We start from the raw sequence: 22,279 nt of genomic DNA on the forward strand, positions 1-22,279 counted from the left end.
AAAGAAACAATGGTTGATTATCATAATGCACTACCACAAATATTAATGATATAACAATAATAAATATCACACGTTTTTAGGGTCTCAACTTGGGGTGGTACAATACAGCCATCAAGGAGCAATCCAAGCAATCAGAATGGATGATCCAAGTATTACCTCAAAAGCCTCTTTTATTTCTAAGGTGAAATCAATGGAATGGTTGGCTGGTGGAACATGGACTCCGTCAGCTCTAAAGTACACCTATGAGCAGCTTATACGTCCAAACCAAAGAGCGGTGAGCAAAGTTGTTGCATTTGTAATCACAGATGGACGCTATGATCCTAAGGACATAGACAAGCTGGAGTCCCTTTGTAAAGGAGTTGAAGTATATGCCATTGGAATAGGAGATTTATTTACAAGTAGTTCTGAAAGAAAAGAATTGGAGAAGATAGCCTGTAATGTCGCTAACAGGGTAAAACATCTGAAGGCATATGCTGACCTGGCATCTGAAGAGTTCTTGCAAGAAATGGAAGCTGTGCTCTGTCCAGGTATGACTTGCCCTTTTTTCAAATTTTTCACCACATACAATTATACATATATTCAGAAAAAAAACATCTATTTCATATTTTACAGAACCAGTGATATTTTGCCCAGATCAGATCTGCAAACAATGTAAGTAATTGATCATTTTACCAGTAAATATTTCCATACACATAACTGTCCCGAAAAAAATCTTTGCAGAAAAGAAAAAAAATAAGGACCGCACATTAAATTTTTTACATTAAACATACAATAAAGGTTTTCAGATCCTTTCACATTTTTTATGTTATGGCCTTATCCAAAAAATTTAAAAATATATTTTTCCACATCCTTCTGCACTTAATACCCCATAATAAGAATGTGAGAATTGAATTATAGAAATTTGAAAAAAAATAAATAGCTAAAATTTGGCCCTTGGCCAAAGGTTCACCTTCAAACAAGATATTGACCCAAAGCACACAGCCAAGACAACACAGAAGTGGCTTAGGGACAACTCTGTGAATGTCATTGAGTGTCCTTGGATAACTATGTCCGCCTTAGTTCCTTTCTACAATCAATAAAACCTAGAATGCAAATATTATGTTCTAAAGAGTGTAAGATGCCATATACATGAGGAATAATATTATCTAGAACACCTCTCCAATATAGTGTAAAAAGAGGGCAGTCCCACATCATATGAAACAAAAAAGATAACCAACTTGTCCACATTTTGAACAAGTAGAATGAAGACAAAAGCCAAATCTATGCAAAAGCAGAGGAAAAGTTTATCAGTTGCTCATAGCAACCAGATTATTTCTTTCATTTTACTTTCTTGAATTGTCTATACTAGTTTCAAATTTTCCAACTATAATTTTTTCTGTAGAATATTGTTGTGTCTCTGTGACATCCATCGTAAGGCGGCACAACGCAGGACCAAGGAAGAACAGTACAGATCGCTACACTGTATCTCCGCCGCTACTGCAGAGCGTTGTGCCGCCTTACAATGGATGACACAGAGACACAACATTATTCCACTTAAAAATTATAGTTGGAAAATTTTAAACTAGTATAGACAATTTGAGGAAATAAGGTAGACTGATTAGAAAGATGGTCCCTGGACGTGTGCACACAGAAATACTATATTTTTGGCAGAGAATTGCACTTGGCCACTTCAAATGTATTTATTTTGCTCTTTATATTAAAATATGTAAACGTGGTCAGTTGACAATGGTGTTTCCTGATTATTAATATTTTTTAATACAGTTGTAATATGTGGAATGTGTTTTATTATTATCTTGCTATTTCAGCTCACACTTTTCAAATATGCCGCTTCTAGCTTCAGGCAGGTGAATAAAATATAGGTTAATTGGTAACTCCCTAAAAGGAAGGATGCTGAATGATTAACAGTCATGTGGTTAGCCTTCTAAAACATTCTAAAATCAATTAGCATCCATTTGACCTATGTTTTATTCAATAGTCCAAAGTGGCAGATTTGAAATATGAGAGCTGAAATCTCATGTAAATGTTAATACATTAGACATTACAACTGTAAAAAATATTAATAAGCTACAAATGCTCTTTTAATTCCCTGCCTGCTCACAAAATCCATTCTTATCTTCAAAAATCTAATAAACTTTCCTTGGAAAAAATATGGAATTCATTCCATTACTTAGTCCTGCATCCCGACCACATGGGGAGGTATGATCAGGAATACTTCTAGTGAAGTACTCAATCTTCATCACCAGTCTATGGGGGAGATTTATCAAAACTTGTTCAGAGGAAAAGTTGCTGAGTTGCCCATAGCAACCAATCAGATTGCTTCTTTCATTTTGTCAGAGGCCTTGTCAAAAATGAAAGAAGCAATCTGATTGGCTGCTATGGGCAACTCAGAAACTTTTCCTCTAGACAGGTTTTGATAAATCTTCCCTTAATAGTATTACGGTCACTCAAAACCAAATTGAAAGTGTTGCATGGGAGCCCGAGTAACAAGAAAACTCATGTACCATTGGATTGCAATATCTCCATATATGTCCAAGACCCATTTTCACCAAGACCCTAGCTAAGTCAGTAGGGTAAACCTTAGTGTAGCACAAATTCCCTAAAATCTAGAGGATCTAGGCAGCTATTAAAATCCCCACACCGTAAAATAGTGATGTCTGAGGCAGAAATTACTGTTAGAATATTTTGAAATACAAGACCATTTTAAGGAGGGGGTAAATAGAGACAGGAATAATAAGTCAACAAGATACGTCTGGGTCAATAAACGTCGCTGTATGCCATAAAAAGAAATAGATTTTTCTACATGAAAACTGACACATATGAGTAGAAAATGTAAAGTGGTACGAATGTTTCAACCAAGCTTGATTAAGCACCTAGGTATAATCCCCTGCTAAGTGGGTCACAGTGATAGATACTGCAGGATGGAACTGTTTCGTTAAGTCAAAAATAGCATAGTAGACAAGTCCCCCAATCCACAGACATTCCAGGCATTCAGAATAAAGCAAGACATTTCTATATGCACATTAGTATCAAAGGAAGAATATTTCAAGGTAACAAAGCACATGTCTGCATAGAGGAAGTGCCTGCAAAAGGAAACAGATAACATACAATATACATCAAAAAACCAAAGGGACAAAACAGGTACCGCAACTCGTGGCGTAAGGGGCCACCAAGACACCTACAACGAGCTAGTAGAGGATCCTATTAAACATCTCTAAACTGCTGTTAAAAGAGCAAAAGCAGCAGCTCAGGTAAGAAGGCCACCACCATTATCATGTTTTAAAAACAGAAGAAAGAAAATCTACAAACAAAAGAAAATAAAAACAGTTATAAAAAAAAAAAAAAAAAAAAAAACTATGTTTCAGTATCTGATATTGATACATTCCCTAAGGACCAGGCCCATTTTGGCCTTAAGGACCAGACAAATTTTATTTTTGCACTTTCGTTTTTTCCTCCTCGTCTTCTAAAAATCATAACTCTTTTATATTTCCATCCACAGACCCATATGTTTTTTGCGTCACCAATTGTACATTACATCATGTAATGACATCACTTATTTTACCATAAAATGTGCGGAGCAACCAACCAAATATTATTTGTGTGGGAAAATTGAAAAGAAACCGCAATTTAGCAAATTTTGGAAGTTTTTGTTTTCACGCTGTACAGTTTCCGGTAAAAATGACATGTTTTCTTTATTCTGTGGGTCAATATGATTAAAATGATACCCATGTTATATGCTTTTCTATAATTGTACCGCTTAAAAAAAATCTCAAACCATTTTAACAAAATGAGTGTGTTTGAAATTGCCCTATTTTGACCACCTATAACTTGCTAATTGTTTCGTATATGGGGCGATATGAGGGCTCATTTTTTGGACCATGATCTGTAGTTTTTATCACTACCACTTTTGTCTAGGTTTTACTTTTTATAAAATAAAAAAATAAAAATTTTAATAACGTGACGAAAATGCAGCAGTTTTGGACTTTTTAAATTTTTTTATGTTTCGCCGTTCACCCTATGGGATAATTAACAATATATTTTAATAGTTCAGACTTTTATGCACGCGGCGATACCAAATATATGTATTAATTCTTTTTTTTACACTTTTTGGGGGGTAAATGGGAAAAAACTGACATTTTACTTTTTTATTGAGGATGGGGATTTTTCAAATTTTTTTACTTTTTTATTTTACATTTTTTTTACACTTTAATAGTCCCCATAGGGGACTATTTATAGCAATCATTTGATTACTAATACTGTTCAGTGTTATGCGTAGAGCATAGCACTGATCAGTGTTATTCGTGATCTACTGCTCTGGTCTGATCGATCTCAGACCAGAGCAGAAGATCCCGGGAGACAGGCGGAGGCAGCTGCCATGCTGGATGATCGGATCCCCGCGGCAGTGCTGCAGGCAATCTGATCATCCATTTAAAGTGCCGCACAGCCGCAGATGCCATGATCTGTATTCATCATGGCATCTGAGGGGTTAATGGTGGACATCCGCGCGATCGCAGATGTCCGCCATTACCGGTGGGTCCCTGGCTGCTGATAGCAGTCGGGACCTCCCGCGCATGACGCGAGCACCAGTCCGGTGCTTGTGGTCATGGCGGAGCGTAAACGTACGTCAAGGTGCGTTAAGTACCACGGCACCATTATGTACATTTACGTCCATTGTCATTAAGGGGTTAATAGAACATAAAACCCTATTCTCTTCTCTGTCCTTTCGAAGTACATGTCCTTTCATGCAGTTATGCCTATTACCTCATAACTTGTCTGTCATGAGAATTTTATATGCAAGCCTTTCTGCATTTGTCACCATAAATTTTATGGCCCAGATTTATCAAACTGTGTAAGAGAAAAAGTGGAGTGATTTTCCCACAGCAACCAATCACAGCTCAGGTTTCACTTTACCAGAGCTTGTTAGCTAAGCTGTGATTGGCCACTGTGGGGAAATCCCTATCTTTTCTCTCACCCAGTTTGATTAATCTGGGTCTATTTGGGGAGATTTATCAAGACCTGTCCAGAGGAAAAGTTGCCCAGTTGCCCATAGCAACCAATCAGATCGCTTCTTTCATTTTTAACAAGGCCTCTGCAAAATGAAAGTAGTGATCTGATTGGTTGCTATGGGTAACTGGGCAACTTTTCCTTTGCACGGGTTTTGATAAATCTCCCCCATTATGTCCTAAACCCTTATTTTTCCTATGTCTGGATTTATTCTTAGTAACCTTCTGATACAGTATGTCTTTATAATTCATGCTTTTGGTTTTTTTCTCTCGTTCTTATATGTACAAAATATGGGGTACAAGATGCTGGCTTTAAAAATGTGCCATTTCTTTCATTTACACTGAGAAATAGAATGTTTTACAATTTTTAAGAAAGTATAACAAACTTTTAAAAGGTCAAATAAAGAAATACATTTCCACAATACTTCAGTATATCAGTTTTCAAAACTTTAGTAAATGATGTTTTATCATGCTTGTACAAAAGAAAAGTCATATTTCTACGGCGTCCTTTTTAGGACATCGTCAGCCGTCACTCCGTTCTGCCTCCTCGGACCAATCACCATCAGTCCAGGGGCGGATCCAGAGTCTAGTCTCGGGAGGGCACTATCAGAGTATTTTGTGTTGGCGGACAGAAAATAGGATGTTGCTTAAGGTACTTACAATATTAAACGCCAGAATTTCCAATGCGGAATTCGGCCCGGGCATTCCGCTGTAGCAGAGTCCCATTGAATTCAACAGGATTCTGCTGCGCTGTGCTCACGGCAGAATATCCATGCCAGATGTTTCCAGTGCGGAAATTCCGTTTTCTGTCTCCGCAGAAAGAATGAACACGTTCATTCTTTGTGCAGACACCGCACGGAATGCTGAGCCATCTAGGAGACGGCTGTCCGCACAGAGATTTTCCCTGCGGACAGATAGGATATGTGTAAACAGAGATATCAATATTACAAAGATCATAAGACATTTTAAGCAGTTTACGTATAATATATTAGAATGTTTACATAAACAATACTATACATAGGACACTTGGTCACACATTTAGGGGGAGATTTATCATAACCTGTCCAGAGGAAACATTGACCAGTTGCCCATAGCAACCAAGGCCTTTTTACAAATGAAAGAAGTGATCTGATTGGTTGCTATGGGCAACTCAGCAACTTTTAGTCTGGAAGATTTTGTCTAAGGCAAAGGAAAGGGTTTTTACACTAAGAACAATAAGGATGTGGAATCCTCTGCCTGCAGATGCGGTTTTATTAGTCTGTACAGACATTTAAACAGCAACTGGATGAATATTTACAAAAACATAACATTAAGGGACATAGGCCCTGATTTTTTTAGCATGTTGTGATGCCCGCGCTGTAGCATGTTGTGATGCCCGCGCTGTAGCATGTTGTGATGCCCGTGCTGTAGCATGTTGTGATGCCCGCGCTGTAGCATGTTGTGATGCCGGCGCTGTAGCATGTTGTGATGCCCGCGCTGTAGCATGTTGTGATGCCCGCGCTGTAGCATGTTGTGATGCCCGCTCTGTAGCATGTTGTGATGCCCGCTCTGTAGCATGTTGTGATGCCCGCGCTGTAGCATGTTGTGATGCCGGCGCTGTAGAATGTTGTGATGCCCGTGCTGTAGCATGTTGTGATGCCCGCTCTGTAGCATGTTGTGATGCCCGCGCTGTAGCATGTTGTGATGCCCGCTCTGTAGCATGTTGTGATGCCCGCTCTGTAGCATGTTGTGATGCCCGCGCTGTAGCATGTTGTGATGCCGGCGCTGTAGCATGTTGTGATGCCGGCGCTGTAGCATGTTGTGATGCCCGCGCTGTAGCATGTTGTGATGCCCGCGCTGTAGCATGTTGTGATGCCCGCGCTGTAGCATGTGGTGATGTACGCTCTGTAGCATGTTGTGATGCCCGCTCTGTAGCATGTTGTGATGCCCGCTCTGTAGCATGTTGTGATGCCCGCTCTGTAGCATGTTGTGATGCCCGCTCTGTAGCATGTTGTGATGCCCGCTCTGTAGCATGTTGTGATGCCCGCTCTGTAGCATGTTGTGATGCCCGCTCTGTAGCATGTTGTGATGCCCGCACTGTAGCATGTTGTGATGCCCGCGCTGTAGCATGTTGTGATGCCCGCGCTGTAGCATGTTGTGATGCCCGCGCTGTAGCATGTTGTGATGCCCGCGCTGTAGCATGTTGTAGAAAATTATTTCCAGTATAATAATCAAATATACCAATTGCCATAGAATGGGTAAGTGCTAAAGATTTTTTTACCATTTAAAACTACAGCTCCCAGTATGACCTTAAGTATGTGGTAAGGTTATGCTGGGAGTTGTTGTTTCACCCATCATTACTGCAGAACTTACAAATGACTCTAGCCCTGATAGGACATAATGAGGAGAATACAGAATGATATCAGTGACTACAGGTGACGTCTTCTCTATAGTCTTCCCTTATCTAATTCAGATGGTGCATACCGCCAGGACTTGTTCCAGCTAAATGTTCACTCAGCAGAACTTGATGGCTCCTCACTATGTCAGAGGATTCTGATCCTCTATATGAAAACAATAATCATTATAATACTGCCAAACACTGTATCCTTTGAATATAATACTGGCACACACCGTACCCTCTGAATATGAAAGTACTACACACTGTACCCTCTGTATATAAAACCGCCACACACCGTACCCTCTGAATATAATACTACAACACACTGAACCCTCTGAATATAATACTACCACATACTGTGCTCTCTGAATATAACCTTGCCATGCACCCTCTAAATACAATACCGTAATGTATTGTGACCCATAAAAGCCATACTACCCCAAAAATTCCTTATAATATACACTATGGCCGACATGTATAATTGTCTTTAGACTGTTTTTTTGTGTCTAAAAATTGTGAAAAAAAGGCGCAAGCAGGGTTTACTTGTGCCTTTTTTGCGCTTCAGTTGCAATCCACTGATTTTGGCAATACACATGATATGGACGGGTTTTATAAACTTCACCTTTTTGTGAAAAGGAGCAAAAAAGGTGCAACCACTGAAGTCTCTAAAACTACACCAGCCCAGACTTAGCTTTTTAGTGTATGTGAAGAGAGAAATTTCAGAAAATGTGACCTGCACAAAATTTATCAAATGCTCTGCTACCTTTTAATAAATGTGGTGCTCCTACACATTACCAGCACACACAAAAAAGGTGTAGAAAAATACTTCACTTACACTACAATGATAAATGCCGGCCTATACCTCTGAAATGCAAAACACTCTGTGCCCCTCATCTATAGTAATAATGCCACATCCTGTGCCCCCACATAATAATTATAACCCGTCCTGCTCCCCCCACATAATAATGCCCTCTGTCCTGTGCCCCTCACATATAATGCCCCTGTCATGTTCCCCTCAGATATAATGCCCCCTGTCCTGCCCCCTCAGGGGGCATTATATATAGGACATTGGGCATTATATGTGGGGGCACAGGACAGCCCCCTCCTGTCATGTGCCCATATAATGCACATATAATGCCCCCCTGACATATGTCCCTGACTTATAATGCCCCATGCCCTGTACCTCTTACATATAATGCCCCCTGAGGGGGGCAGGATAAAGGGCATTATATGTGAGGGGCACAGGACATGGGGCATTATATATGAGGGGCACATAACAGGGGGGCATTATATGTAAGGGACACATGTCAGGGGGCATTATATGTGGGGGCACATGACGGGGGCATTATATATGAGGAGCACAGGACAGGGGGTATTATAAGTGATGGGCACATGACGGGGGTATTATAAGTAAGCGGCAAATGTCAGGGGGGCATTATATGTGCATTATATGGGCACATGACAGGGGGGCCCCTGTCATGTGCCCCCACATATAATGCACCCTGACATGTGCCCCTCACATATAATGCCCCCTGACATGTGCCGCCAACATATAATGCCCCCCCCCCCCATCATGTGCCGCCAACATATAATGCCCCCTGTCATGTGCCGCCAACATATAATGCCCCCTGTCATGTGCCCCCAACATATAATGCGCCATGTCCTGTGCCCCTCACATATAATGCCCCCCTGACATGTGCCCCTCACATATAATGTCCCAGGGTACAGGACATGGGGTATTATATATGAGGGGCACATGACAGGGGGCATTATATGGACACATGACAGGGGAGGCCCTGTCATTTGCCCCCACATATAATGCCCCCCTGACATGTGCCCCTCACTCATGATTTGCCTTTCTCATAATAAGCTTCCCCCCCCCTTTCTCACCCGTCACTTTTGCCCCTCTCACTTATAATTTGCTCAACCCCCACCGCCCCGCCCCGCCCCCCCCCCCCCTTCTCACCTCTCTCTCTCGTCACCTTTGTCACACGCTGCGGCTGCTCCGTTCTTGCAGCCAGTGAGAGCCGCGGGGACGTGATTTCCGGGCGCCGGTGTAATGCCGTGAATGGCGTCCCCGCGACTCTCACTGACTGCATATATGGAGCAACCGCAGTGTGTGAGAAAGGTTAGGGATTAGTGGAGCAGGACAGCTGACAGCTCCCGCTCCACCATGCTATAGTACGGGAGGGGTGGCAACAATTGCCCCATTGCCCCCCCCAGGATCCGCCACTGCATCAGTCATCAGCCACAACTTAGTCTCCCATCAGGCGAAACAGCGTCCAACCTCCTCCCTCTCACCAATCCCTGTCCTCCTTCAGCCACAACTCCCTTGTCCAAAACGCTGTCATGCCTCCCTCAGACGCTGCACAGCATATATAGCAGAGTCGAAACTGTGAAACTTGCACGTGTACTACAGACACTACATATTCTATAGAGTCTGTATAGCAGACCAGACAGTGAATAGCATGTACAGCAGAACCCGTATAGCAGAGAGCCGACACTGACTTGGTTCTACTACACGGCAGGAAGGTTTTTCGTCTGAGGGATGACGGAGTTTTGTATGACAGAGGAGGGAGTTTTGGCTGACGCCTGACGCAGATTGGTCAGAGGAAGGAAGCAAGACGCTGTTTCGCCTGACACGTGACGGGGTTACAGCTGACGACTAACAACTATTTCCCTTCCATTGAAACATGTATTCAGAGCCATGTCTAGAAAAAAAAATTTGAACCCGACAACAGTCTGGGATGCAAAGGAAAAAATTATAAAATCAGTATTAGGCCAGGTGATTGTAGCCTAAACTCACAGTTTTATTTTATAAAGTTTGCTGGTAAAAAGATATCAGGACAACTACTGGGAACTAAATGAAACAGCATTCTGCATAGATACCGGGTATGCTGTCAGGTAAATGCGTTCTGTTTACATCATTTTTTTAAAAGCAAGTATTTGATGAATTTTCTAGAATATAATATAAAGATGATTACTGCCACCTTTTGTTCTATTTAAGAATTACTAGCAATTTCAGACAAGTCTGTCCGCATTGTGACATTTTTTTTTTTATTAATAATTTATAGTACAACCAGATTTAGTATATATTTGTATTCCTAATAATTTTGGAGCACCTTTTCTGAGACAGTCATTTGTATAGGTGCCGGCCTTCACTCATCAGCATGTTTTTTTTTTTTTTTTTTTTTTTTTTTTTAAGGAAGGATAGAGAGGAAAACACTGATTGTAGTAAATTTTTCTTTGTAGCTAGTAAGTAGCAAATAATATTACCATAATTCACCAAATAATACCCTAATAATAACAATAGTATGTTAAGGTTTGCAATTCTAGAGATCTACAGCAGTGAAGGGATTATTTATTTGTATTTGAGTGCCAGAGATGCCCAAGTGCTGTACTCAGGTCTCTGAGTACAGCAGAAATTAATGAAGGCTATGCCATCTATGGCACACATTTCTCACAGAGGGTTGGGGTCCCATTCCGGAGATTGCTGGAGATCCCAGCGTTCAGACCCTCTGTGATCAGCTACTTATCCCCTATCCTGAGGATAGAGGATAAGATAGTTTTCACCGGAAAACCCATTTAAATGTCAGTATCCTTGGGGGTCAAGGGCGCAGAAAGGCATAAAGCGCAATACATTTTGGTGCAATAACCTGCACACAGCCTTTGTACTGTGTGCAGGTGGTGGGTATAGCAATGTTTTTACCTGAAATTTGGCGGCTTTCATGACTGTAAAAAAGGCTTTTATTCAAAGCCACTGACGGTCGGATAGGCGTGGCGCGAGGTACGAGATTCCCCCGCCGCCGCCACGCCTACCTCCACGCCTACCCCGCATATCCGCGCTGGGACCTCTGTGTGATTGACCCACATGTCCCAGCGCATGCGCCCTTCAGCTAATCTAACCTGCGCGCTGCTGTGTGTCATCCAGCAAGTGCTCGCTCCCGCCGCCGTCTTCCTCCTCAGTGCGCCTGCGCAGTGCTAGGTGCAGAGAGCGCGCTTCCCCTCTGCACCTAGTATCGAGAACTAACCTGATTGCGCGCTGCTCTGCGCAGGCGCACTGAGGAGGAAGACGGCGGCGGGAGTGAGCGCTTGCTGGATGACACACAGCAGCGTGCAGGTTAGATTAGCTGAAGGGCGCATGCGCTGGGACCTGTGTGTCAATCACACAGAGGTCCCAGGGTGGACATACGGGGTAGGCGTGGGGTTGGGCTTGGCATCGCGTACCTCGAGCCACGCCTATCCGACCGTCAGTGGCTTTGAATAAAAGCTTTTTTTACAGTCATGAAAGCCGCCAAATTTCTGGTAAAAACATTGCTATACCCACCACCTGCACACAGTACAAAGGCTGTGTGCAGGTTATTGCACCAAAATGTCATGACAGTTGCACTTTAATTAATGTCCTAGTGGTCTAGGGACAGTGAAGGGGTTAATCCGTCACATCTGGGGTTCAGTGATTTGTCACCTCTCCGGTCTTCAATGTTGTCCTGGATGTAACCAAAATATCACATGGTTTAGTATTCCGTTCTCTCCTGCACTGATCATAGAGATGAAAGCAGAGAGGATGCAGGGAACTGCAGCTGTATTTGTACATTTCATGAACTCTCTGACTATTCTTTAACCTGTTAACGACCATGGACGTTTATACTCGTCCATGTGCCGTTAATGGCGATTCCTTAATAGCCGACATGCAGCGATCGCCACGGGCCACTATTAACCCTTTAGATCGCCGCTGTCAAAGCAGACAGCGGCATCTAAAGATGCCTTTATCCTCATCCCTGGTGGTCCAGTGATGTGGATCCCCCCACCCCCACAGCAAGATCGTGGGGGGCGATCCACTTCTGAGGTAGCCTGAGGGCTTACCTCTCCACTGCTGCGCCTGGCAGGACCATGCTTTATCAATCCAGCGCAGAGCATACAGATCAATGTGGTTTTTTGGAACCACATTGATCTGTATGAGGAATCAAATGATTCCTCCTAAAAGTCCCCCAAGGGGACTAAAAGTGTAAAAAAAAAAGTTTGAACACACAGACATCAACCCCTTCCTTATTAAAAGTTTAAATCACCCTTCTTTTCCCAAACTCCATATAAAAAAAATATATAAACATTATTAAAAAAAAACATATGTAGTATCTCCGCATGCAGAAATGTCTTAACTATAAAAATATTTTGTTAATGGCGTACGCGCAAAAAAATTCCAAAGTCCAAAATAGCATATTTTGTGTCACTTTTTATACCATAAAAAAAATAATAAAAAGCAATCAAAAAGTCCAATCAAAACAAAAATGGTACCGATAAAAACTTCAAATCACGGCGCAAAATATGAGCCCTCATACAGCCCCATACGCGAAAAAATTTAAAGTTATAGGGTCAGAAGATGACAATTTTAAATGTATTAATTTTCATGCATGTACCGTATTTATCGGCGTATAACACGCACTTTTTAAGCTAAAATTTTTAGCCTAAAGTCTGTGTGTGTGTTATACGCCGATACACCCCCAGGAAAGGCAGGGGGAGAGAGGCCGTCGCTGCCCGCTTCTCTCCCCCTGCCTTTCCTGGGGTCTAGAGCGCTGCTGTCGGCCCTTCTCACCCCCTGGCTATCGGCGCCGCTGCCCGTTCTGTCCCCCTGACTATCGGTGCCGGCGCCGATAGCCAGGGGGAGAGAAGCGGCGCCGACAGCCATGGGGAGAGAAGGGGCAGCGGCACCCATTGCCGGCGCCGCTGCCCCGTTGCCTCCCCCCATCCCCGGTGGCATAATTACCTGAGTCGGGTCCGCGGTGCTGCAGGCCTCCGGCGTGTGTCCCCAGCGTCGTTGCTATGCGCTGAACGGTGCGGCGCATGACGTCAGTGCGCCGCGCCGTGCATAGCAACGACGCCGGGGATGCACGCCGGAGGCCTGTAGCAGCGCGGACCCGACTCAGGTAATTATGCCACCGGGGATGGGGGGAAGCAACGGGGCAGCGGCGCCGGCAATGGGTGCCGCTGCCCCTTCTCTCCCCATGGCTGTCGGCGCCGCTTCTCTCCCCCTGGCTATCGGCGCCGGCACAGATATTCAGGGGGACAGAACGGGCAGCGGCGCCGATAGCCAGGGGGTGAGAAGGGCCGACAGCAGCGCTCTAGACCCCAGGAAAGGCAGGGGGAGAGAAGCGGGCAGTGACGGCCTCTCTCCCCCTGCCTTTCCTGGGGGTATATCGGGGTATACACGCGCACACACGCACCCTCATTTTACCATGGATATTTGGGTCAAAAACTTTTTTTACCCAAATATCCTTGGTAAAATGAGGGTGCGTGTTATAGGCCGGTGCGTGGTATACCCCGATAAATACGGTAGTTATGATTTTTCCAGAAGTACGACAAAATCAAACCTATATAAGTAGGGTATCATTTTAATCGTATGGACCTACAGAATAAAAAGTGTCCTTTTTACAAAAAAATTTACTGCATAGAAACTGAAACCCCCAAAATTAACAAAATGGTGCTTTTTCTTAAATTTTGTCGTACAATAATTTTACCCAAAAATCTACGGCAAAATGGAAAAAAGGACTGATTGGTGGCGCAAAAAAAAAAAAAAAAAAGCCCTCATATGGATTATTAGGTGCAAAATTGAAAGCATTATAATTTTTAAAAGGTGAGGACGAAAAAACGAAAGTGCAAAAAAACAGAAAAATGCTTGGTCCTTAAGGGGTTAGTGGGAGAAGCTGTTGAAGCAGACCTTCCATGATCAGGAGGAGTCCTTAAACTCCACACTGTCAGTCAGCTTAAAGGGGTACTTCATTGGGAAACCTTCTCTTTTATATCTACTGTTGCCAGAAAGTTAAACAGATTTGTAAATTAATTCTATTAAGAAATCTTAGCCCTTGCAGGATTTATCGGCTGCTGTATGTTCTTTTATTTTGAATTTCCTTTCTGCCTAACCAAAGTGCTCTCTGCTGACATCTCTCTTCATGTCAGGAACAGTCCAGAGCAAAGGAGGTTTGCTATGGGGATTTGCTCCTACTTTGGACAGTTCCTAAAATAGACAGAGGTGTTAGCAGAGAGCACTGTCGTCAGGCAGAAAGGAAATTAAAAAAGAAAATAACTTCTTGTGGAGCATATAGCAGATGATAAATACTGGAAGGATTAAAAATATTTAATAGAAGTAAATTTACAAATCTTCAATAAAGAAAAACGTAGGTGCACTCACCACTCAGCGGAGACCACTGCATGTCGGGGTCCGGTTCACGGGGAGCTGGGTCTCAGCATAGGCGCAGGAAGTGTGGTGCTTGGAGGCTACGCCGGCAGTTTTGCACATAAGTGAGTGATTCTTTTTCTTTATTGAATCTTTCTGATACTTGATGCTTGTATGTGTGCACCCCGCAGGAGATACAAAGACAGGTACCGGGTTTGGCCGCACTCCAGTCCAGGTGATTATATGCCCTTAGAGTGCTCTCCCCTTGTCTTTATATACATTTAATTTACAAATCTGTTCAACTTTCTGGCACCAGTTGATTTAAAAGAAAATGTATTTATTTATTTTTATTTATTTATATAGCGCCTACAGATTCCGCAGCGCTTACAATTATGAGGTACAAACAAAGACAAGTATCAGACATAATATTACACAATAACTATTCAAATAAGAGGTGTGGGGATATGTTGGGCCCAATTAAAGAGTGTTATAGGCCTGTCTGAAGAGATGTGTTGAAACTATGGATGTTGTTGAGTCTTAGGGATTGAGGGATAGCATTCCAGAGAATCGGTGCAGCAGGGGGTTATTTCTTGGAGACGGGAGTGAGAAGTTCGGATTATAGAAGATGTTAATGTGAGATCTTTAGCAGATCGGAGAGAACGTGTAGGATGGTAGACAGAGATGAGGCAGGAGATGTAGGGAGGTGCAGCATTGTAGAGAGCTTTGTGTGTGAGACTGAGGATTTTGTACTGTAATCTGGATTGAATTGGTAACCGGTGTAGTGACTGGCACAGGGAGGAGGCGTCGGTGCAGCGGCTGGAGAGGAAGAGGAGTCTGGCTGCGGCATTAAGGATAGACTGGAGAGGAGAGAGTTTGGAGAAAGTAAGGCCTATTAGTAAAGAGTTACAGTAGTCGAGGCGGGAGTGAATCAAAGCAATAATGAGAGTTTTAGCAGTTTCAGTAGTGAGAAACGGGCAGATTCTGGAAATGTTTTTGAGATGCAGGTGACAAGAACGGGAAAGGGACTGAATATGGGGAGTGAAAGACAGATCAGAGTCAAGTATAACTCCAAGACTGCGAGCCTGCTGCCCGGGAGTTATGGTAGTACCACATACCGAGATGGAAATTTCAGGGTTAGGTACAGTATCAGTTGGAGAAAAAAAACAAGAAGTTCTGTTTTAGAAAGATTTAGTTTCAGATATAAAGAGGACATGATGTCTGAGACATGTTTTCCAGTGGAGAACCCCTTTAACCTCTTAAGGACACAGGGCGTACCTGTACGCCCTGTGCCCGGTGTGACCCCGCGTCATACCGGGTCGGTATAGCCAGGACCCTAGGCTAATAGCGTGCGGCACCGATCATTGTGCTGCGCGCTATTAACCCTTTAGACACGGCGATCAAAGTTGATCGCCGCGTCTAAAACGAAAGTAAAAGCTTTCCGGCAGCTCAGTCAGGCTGATCGGGACTATCGCGATAAAATAGAGATGTCCCGATCAGCTAGGATGTGAGTGGAGGTCCCCTTACCTTGCTCAGTTGCGTCCGATCGGCATTTGATTGCTCCAAGCCTGAGCTACAGGCTTGAGCAAACAACCCCCTATAAACACTGATCCATGCAAAGCTATGGCTTTGCAGGGATCAGTGTAAAAGATCAGTGTGTGAAGTGTTATAGCCCCCTATAGGAGCTATAACACTGCAAAAAAAAAAGTTAATAAAAGGTCATTTAACCCCTTCCCTAATAAAAGTTTGAATCACCCCCCTTTTCCCATAAAAAAAAAACCTGTAAATAAAAATAAACATGTAGTATTGCTGCGTGCGAAAATGTCTGAACTATAAAACTATATTGTTAATTAAACCGCACTGTCAATGGCGTACACACAAAAAATTCAAAAGTCCAAAATAGCGTATTTTTGGTCACTTTTTATATCATGAAAAAATATGAATAAAAAGCGATCAAAAAGTCTGATCAATACAAAAATGGTACCGATAAAAACTTCAGAACACGACGCAAAAAATAAGCCCTCATACCGGCCTGTATGCGGGGAAAAAAAAAAAAGGTTATAGAAGTCAGAGGATGAGAATTTAAAGTATAAATGTTCCTGCATGTAGTTATGATTTTTTTTAGAAGTATGACATAGTCAAACATATATAAGTAGGGTATCATTTTAATCATATGAACCTACAGAATAAAGATAAGGTGTCATTTTTGCCGAAAAAATACACTGCGTAGAAACGGAAGCCCCCAAAAGTTACAAAATGAAATTTTTTCTTCAATTTTGTCGCACAATTTTTTTTTCCCCGTTTCGCCGTGGATTTTTTGGTAAAATGACTAATGTCACTGCCAAGTAGAATTGGTGGTGCAAAAAATATGCCATCATGTGGAATTTTATGTGCAAAATTGAAAGCGTTCTGATTTTTAGAAGGTGATGAGGAAAAAATGAAAATGCAAAAACGGAGTTCTTAAGGGGTTAAAGGAAATAGGGGCTTTTGTTGTCCACTTGGAGACCTGAAGATCACTTGCCTGTGTGATCTCTGTCTCTGCTCTGTATTATGGGGCCTGTTACTAGGGACATTGTAAGCCACAGGTTGTGCACCTCTGATACATAGTTCCATCTCTGTTTGTTTTTTGTTGCTTTTTCAATAATGACTCTTTTGCAGAAGGGATTGTAAGATCATAGTAAAAAGTGTTAACTCATTAATACCGCAGAACGTATATTTACATCCTGCGCCGGCTCCCGCGATATAACGCAGGGTCACGCGGTGACCCCGCATCATATCGGGTCGGTCCCGGCGGCCATCAAAGACCAGGACCCGCGGCTAATACCAGACATCACCGATTGCGGTGATGCCCGGTATTAACCCTTCAGATGTGGCGTCTGACCGCTGCATCTGAAGTGAAACTGAAAGCATCCCGGCAGCTCATTCGGACTGTTCGGGACTGCCGCGGCACCCCGAACAGCTTGCAGGACACCAGGAGGGTCCCTACCTGCCTCCTGCACGTCCGATCGCAAAATGACTGCTCCGTGCCTGAGATCCATGCAGAAGCAGTCAAGCCCCAATAACACTGATCAATGCCATGCTATTGCATGGCAGTGAACAGTGTAAGAGATTAGTGTGTGCAATGTTATAGCCCTCTATGGGCACTATAACATTGCAAAAAAAAAGTGTTAATAAATGTGATTTAACCCCTTCCCTAATAAGTCAGAATCACCCCCCTTTCCCCCATTAAAAAAAAAAAAAAAAAATTTAAACCTTTGTAAATAAAAGACATATAAACATATGGTATCGCCGCATGCGTAAATGTCCAAACTATAAATATATATTGTTACTTAAACTGCATGGTCAATGTCGTACACGTAAAAAATAGCATATTTTTGGTCACTTTTTATACCATTAAAAAAAAAAAAAAACAGACTAAAGATAAATCAGAAAGTCCAATCAAAACAAAAATGGTACAGATAAAAACTTCAGATCAGAGCAAAAAATTTGCCCTCATACATCCTCATATGCGTAAAAATAAATTTATAGGAGGTCAGAAGAGAACATTTTTAAACGTATAAATTTCCCTGCATGTAGTTATGATTTTTTCCAGAAGTACAACAAAATCAAACCTATATAATTAGGGTATCAGTTTAATCGTATGGACCTACAGAATAATAAGGTGTCATTTTTAGCAAAAAATGCACTGCGTAGAAACGGAAGCCCCCAAAAAATACAAAATGACATTTTTTTCTTCAATTTTGTCGCACAATGATTATTTTTTCCATTTGGCCATGGATGTTTGGGTAAAATGACTAATTTCACTGCAAAGTAGAATTGGCGGTGCAAAAAAGCCATCATATTGATTTTTAGGTGGGAAATTGAATGGGTTATAATAGGTAAGGAGGAAATAAACGAAAGTGCAAAAGCTGAAAAACGCTGAGTTCTTAAGGGGTTAAAGAGCTCTATTTCAAACCTCAGACTTGCATTGCATTTTGATTTGTTTTCTGATGAGGTATTATTAAGGTCTATGTGAGCATATGCTTTTAATACTATGCCATAATGATATGCTATATCTATATTGTGTTAGAATAAAATGGGATTTTATTCCGAACATTTTTAATGAATTGCAGCAATGACACTTGGGCCTTTGGTAGGCCGACCTGTGGATATTGTTTTCTTTGTGGATGGTTCGGAACGGATGGGCAAGGAGAACTTTGTGCAGGTGCTGAGATTTATTGAGGATGTCGCTGAAGAACTGAAGCTTGCTGTAAGTGATAATGATTCCCATGGAGCCCGAATTGCTGTCATCCAATATGGAGGTGAAAATGAGCAAAATGTGCTTTCGGATTTCAGTTTTAACCTTACTAGCATTCAGACATTACCTTCCAAAGCTGTATACTATGAATCATCCTCCCATATTGGCATGGGCATTCTCTATACAATCAAAAACATTGTACAAAGTCGACCTGGAAAGAATAAAGGTGCAAGAAAGAACACAGAAGTCTCTTTTGTGTTTATAACTGATGGCATGAACAGCAACAAGAACTTTGTCCAGGCTGTGAACTCACTTAAAGAAAATGGAATTGTTACAAGTGCAATTGCTGTTGGCAAAGATGTAAATATGGAGAGACTGACTCAACTGACCCTAAAAGACAATGCATCATTGTTTAGGCTTCAGACATATGAGCAGCTATTTACCACAACATTTCTAAGGAACATTGTGCAGTGGCTGGGGTAGGCTACGGTCATAAAGAATAGATGGATCCAGCTTGTACTTAAAGGGGTTATCCAGGAAAAAACTTTTTTTTTATATATATACATCAACTGGCTCCAGAAAGTTAAACGGATTTGTAAATTACTTCTATTAAAAAATCTAAATCCTTTCAGTACTTATGAGCTTCTGAAGTTAAGGTTGTTCTTTTCTGTCTAAGTGCTCTCTGATGACACGTGTCTTGGGAAACCCCCAGTTTAGAAGAGTTTTGCTATGGGGAATTGCTTCTAAACTGGGCGGTTCCCGAAACACGTGTCATCAGAGAGCACTTAGACAGAAAAGAACAACCTTAACTTCAGAAGCTCATAAGTACTGAAAGGATTTAGATTTAATAGAAGAAATTTACAAATCTGTTTAACTTTCTGGAGCCAGTTGAATATATATATATATATATATATATATATATATATATATATATATATATATATATATATAAAGTTTTTTCCTGGATAACCCCTTTAAACTCTGTCAAGGAGGTGCAGATTTCTGGCATATGGTCCGTTAGTTTCCTTTAATAATCCCAGTATTGCAGACAATCATTTTCTGCATATGAGCTGTTATGCACATATCTAACATGATCATGTACCATTGTTAATCATATGTTTATTAATGTTTTGCTTGTATTTAAATAAAGCAAATTTAAATAAGCATCTGTGTCTCTTAATGTAGTACACAATATTATTATAATACAGTTGTGGCTCGTTCTTCCTATAGAGGAAGCTCTGATCCTCAAATCTCCTGATGTGTTACGACAGCTCTCCCATCCATAACATGGCCTCCTATGGAGGAGCATGTGAAATGGCATCACTAAGCCCCCTCCATAGGAATGCACTGTGCGAGAAGATAGCGCAGGTACAGGGGAAGAGGCTGAGTGATGTTATACGCTCCATGCTCCTCCATGGGGTGCTGGGTTACGAAGGAGAGAGCCATTGGAATGCTTTAGAAGGGCAGGGGATTGGGGTGCAGAGCTTCCCATTTAAGGAGAATAAGCTACAACTATATTACAGGACATAATGGAAGTAAATGTTATCATTCATACACGTTTCATTAAATTGACTAAAAAGCAGCCAACCCCTTTAAAGGGGTACTCCCACCCTAGACCTCTTATCCCCTTTCTTGTCTGGAAGCGCTGGAGGGTCTGGATCGCGACCACGGGAACGGAAGTCTGTGACGTCAGGACTCCGCCCCCGTGTGACGTCACGCCCCGTCCCCTCAAGGCAAGTCTATGGGAGGGAGCGTGACGGCCGTCACGCCCCCTCCAATAGACTTGCAATGAGAGGACGAGGCGTGACGTCACACGGGCGCGGAGTCCTGACGTCACAGTCTTCCGTTCCTGTGGTGGCGATCCAGACCCTCCAGCGCTTCCGGACAAGAAACAGGTGGGTGCCGCATGCAATATTGCGGGGGTCCCCAGCGATCAGACATCTTATCCCCTATCCTTTGGAAAGGGGATAAGATGTCTAGGGTGGGAGTACCCCTTTAAGGAAACTCCACCGCATAACTGCTGGTTTTACAGCCCTTCCTTTTTACCAGGGAACCTTTTTCATCTAATTTTACCTGAACTCCCATTACCCTGGAATACTGTTCTGCTGACTCTTGCTTCCTAGAAGATATTTCATGTACAATTATTCCTTGTATTCACCTGTTCTGTATGTATATTTCTGCTTTTGGATTGTCAATATTTATCCTTTTGACTCTAATTTATAGAACCCACTTAAAGTGGTTTCCTGGCATGCCTCAATTTTTTTTATTTTTTAAATAATGCTGGTGAGCGAACTATAGGTGGTAAAACTCTAGGCTCTGACATCAAAGACAAATCCCAAGATCTCTGCATTTATAGGAGTAAAACAGACTTAACATCTGGTTATATGAAGAACCCCTATCAGGCAACAGTCCAGTATGAAAGACCTCAGAAAGGTTACAAAATTTATTCTTAAAATATTTTTACTTTTATCGAAGGAAACCCCTTTTAAAAAGCGGTTATTTGGTGAAAATGTTTATATCTTTCCTATATGCTTGGGCCAGCCAGTGATTTCCTGCCTCTGCCAGTGATAATGGAGTGACAGTGTGATGTCAACAGGCCCGGGCAACCAGGAATAAGGCTGGGCCATCACTGCGGCCAGTGATTAGCTTAGCGTAGTGTGATGTGTCGGGCCACAAAAGCCAGAAGAAGACTGGACCCGGATGGCGGGAGACAGAGTCCAGCAGTTAAAGTTTGTTATTTTACAGCCCGGGCATATAGGAAAACAAAAATTTTCACTGGATAACCCCTTTAGATAAAGATGAACTGGACAATACAACAGTTGCTCAGGCTGATTTGGGAATCATAAAAACTATGTTATTCTAACATACCCCTGGCCACATACTAACCTTCCCTACCTTTTTATGTTTGTCAGAAAAATAATATCAAACCTTTCAATAGAAATAGAAACAAAAAATGGAAAAAAGTAAATTACTGCAGTCCTAGAAATATCTTATAGAAGATAGTACATGTCAATTACCACTGACTGGTTTCCTATCTGTCCTGTCAGCAATCCTGTAGGGAGGAATGAAGAGACCAACCTTTCAAGATTCCATTAGCAGCATTAAGATTTACTTAGCTTACTGGAAAAGGCTAGTAACTGAAGGCCTGCAAAAGGAACTTTTTTTTTATATTAATTTTTGAAATCCTGGAGAGCTTACATTTTCAAAGCAACAAAATGTATTATACCAATAATAGAAATAGTCCAAATAGCCAGTGTTCTAGATGTAAACCAGGGTCTATTTTTCAGAGTTAGGGTGGGTGGGTTTTGTTAATACCGTAACCGGATCCGGCTTGGGAGGGGGGGGGGGGGGGAGGTGAAAACCGGGCGCTCCCGTATCCCAGCCCGTATCTCATTCATTTGAATGACCCAACCGGAGTAATATAGTGACTCCGGACAGCTAATTTTTGCTCCGTATCCGGTTTTCTGACTGGACCTAAAACCGTGGTATACCATGGCTTT

General features: G+C 42.2%; 1 protein-coding gene across 1 annotated transcript in view; it reads left to right on the forward strand.

Moving 5' to 3' along the window:
- Window positions 1-19,296, forward strand: part of LOC130272610 (collagen alpha-2(VI) chain-like) — a 102,543-nt gene extending 83,247 nt beyond the window's left edge. The window contains exons 22-24 of the mRNA XM_056518443.1: window positions 81-527; window positions 613-651; window positions 18,655-19,296. Coding sequence (XP_056374418.1) covers window positions 81-527; window positions 613-651; window positions 18,655-19,262 — 1,094 coding nt within the window. The 3' untranslated portion in view covers window positions 19,263-19,296. The remainder of the gene's footprint in view (window positions 1-80; window positions 528-612; window positions 652-18,654) is intronic.
- The last annotated feature ends 2,983 nt before the right edge of the window (window positions 19,297-22,279 follow it).

This window comes from Hyla sarda, chromosome 5 (genome assembly GCF_029499605.1).
Source record: "Hyla sarda isolate aHylSar1 chromosome 5, aHylSar1.hap1, whole genome shotgun sequence".
Taxonomy (NCBI): domain Eukaryota; kingdom Metazoa; phylum Chordata; class Amphibia; order Anura; family Hylidae; genus Hyla; species Hyla sarda.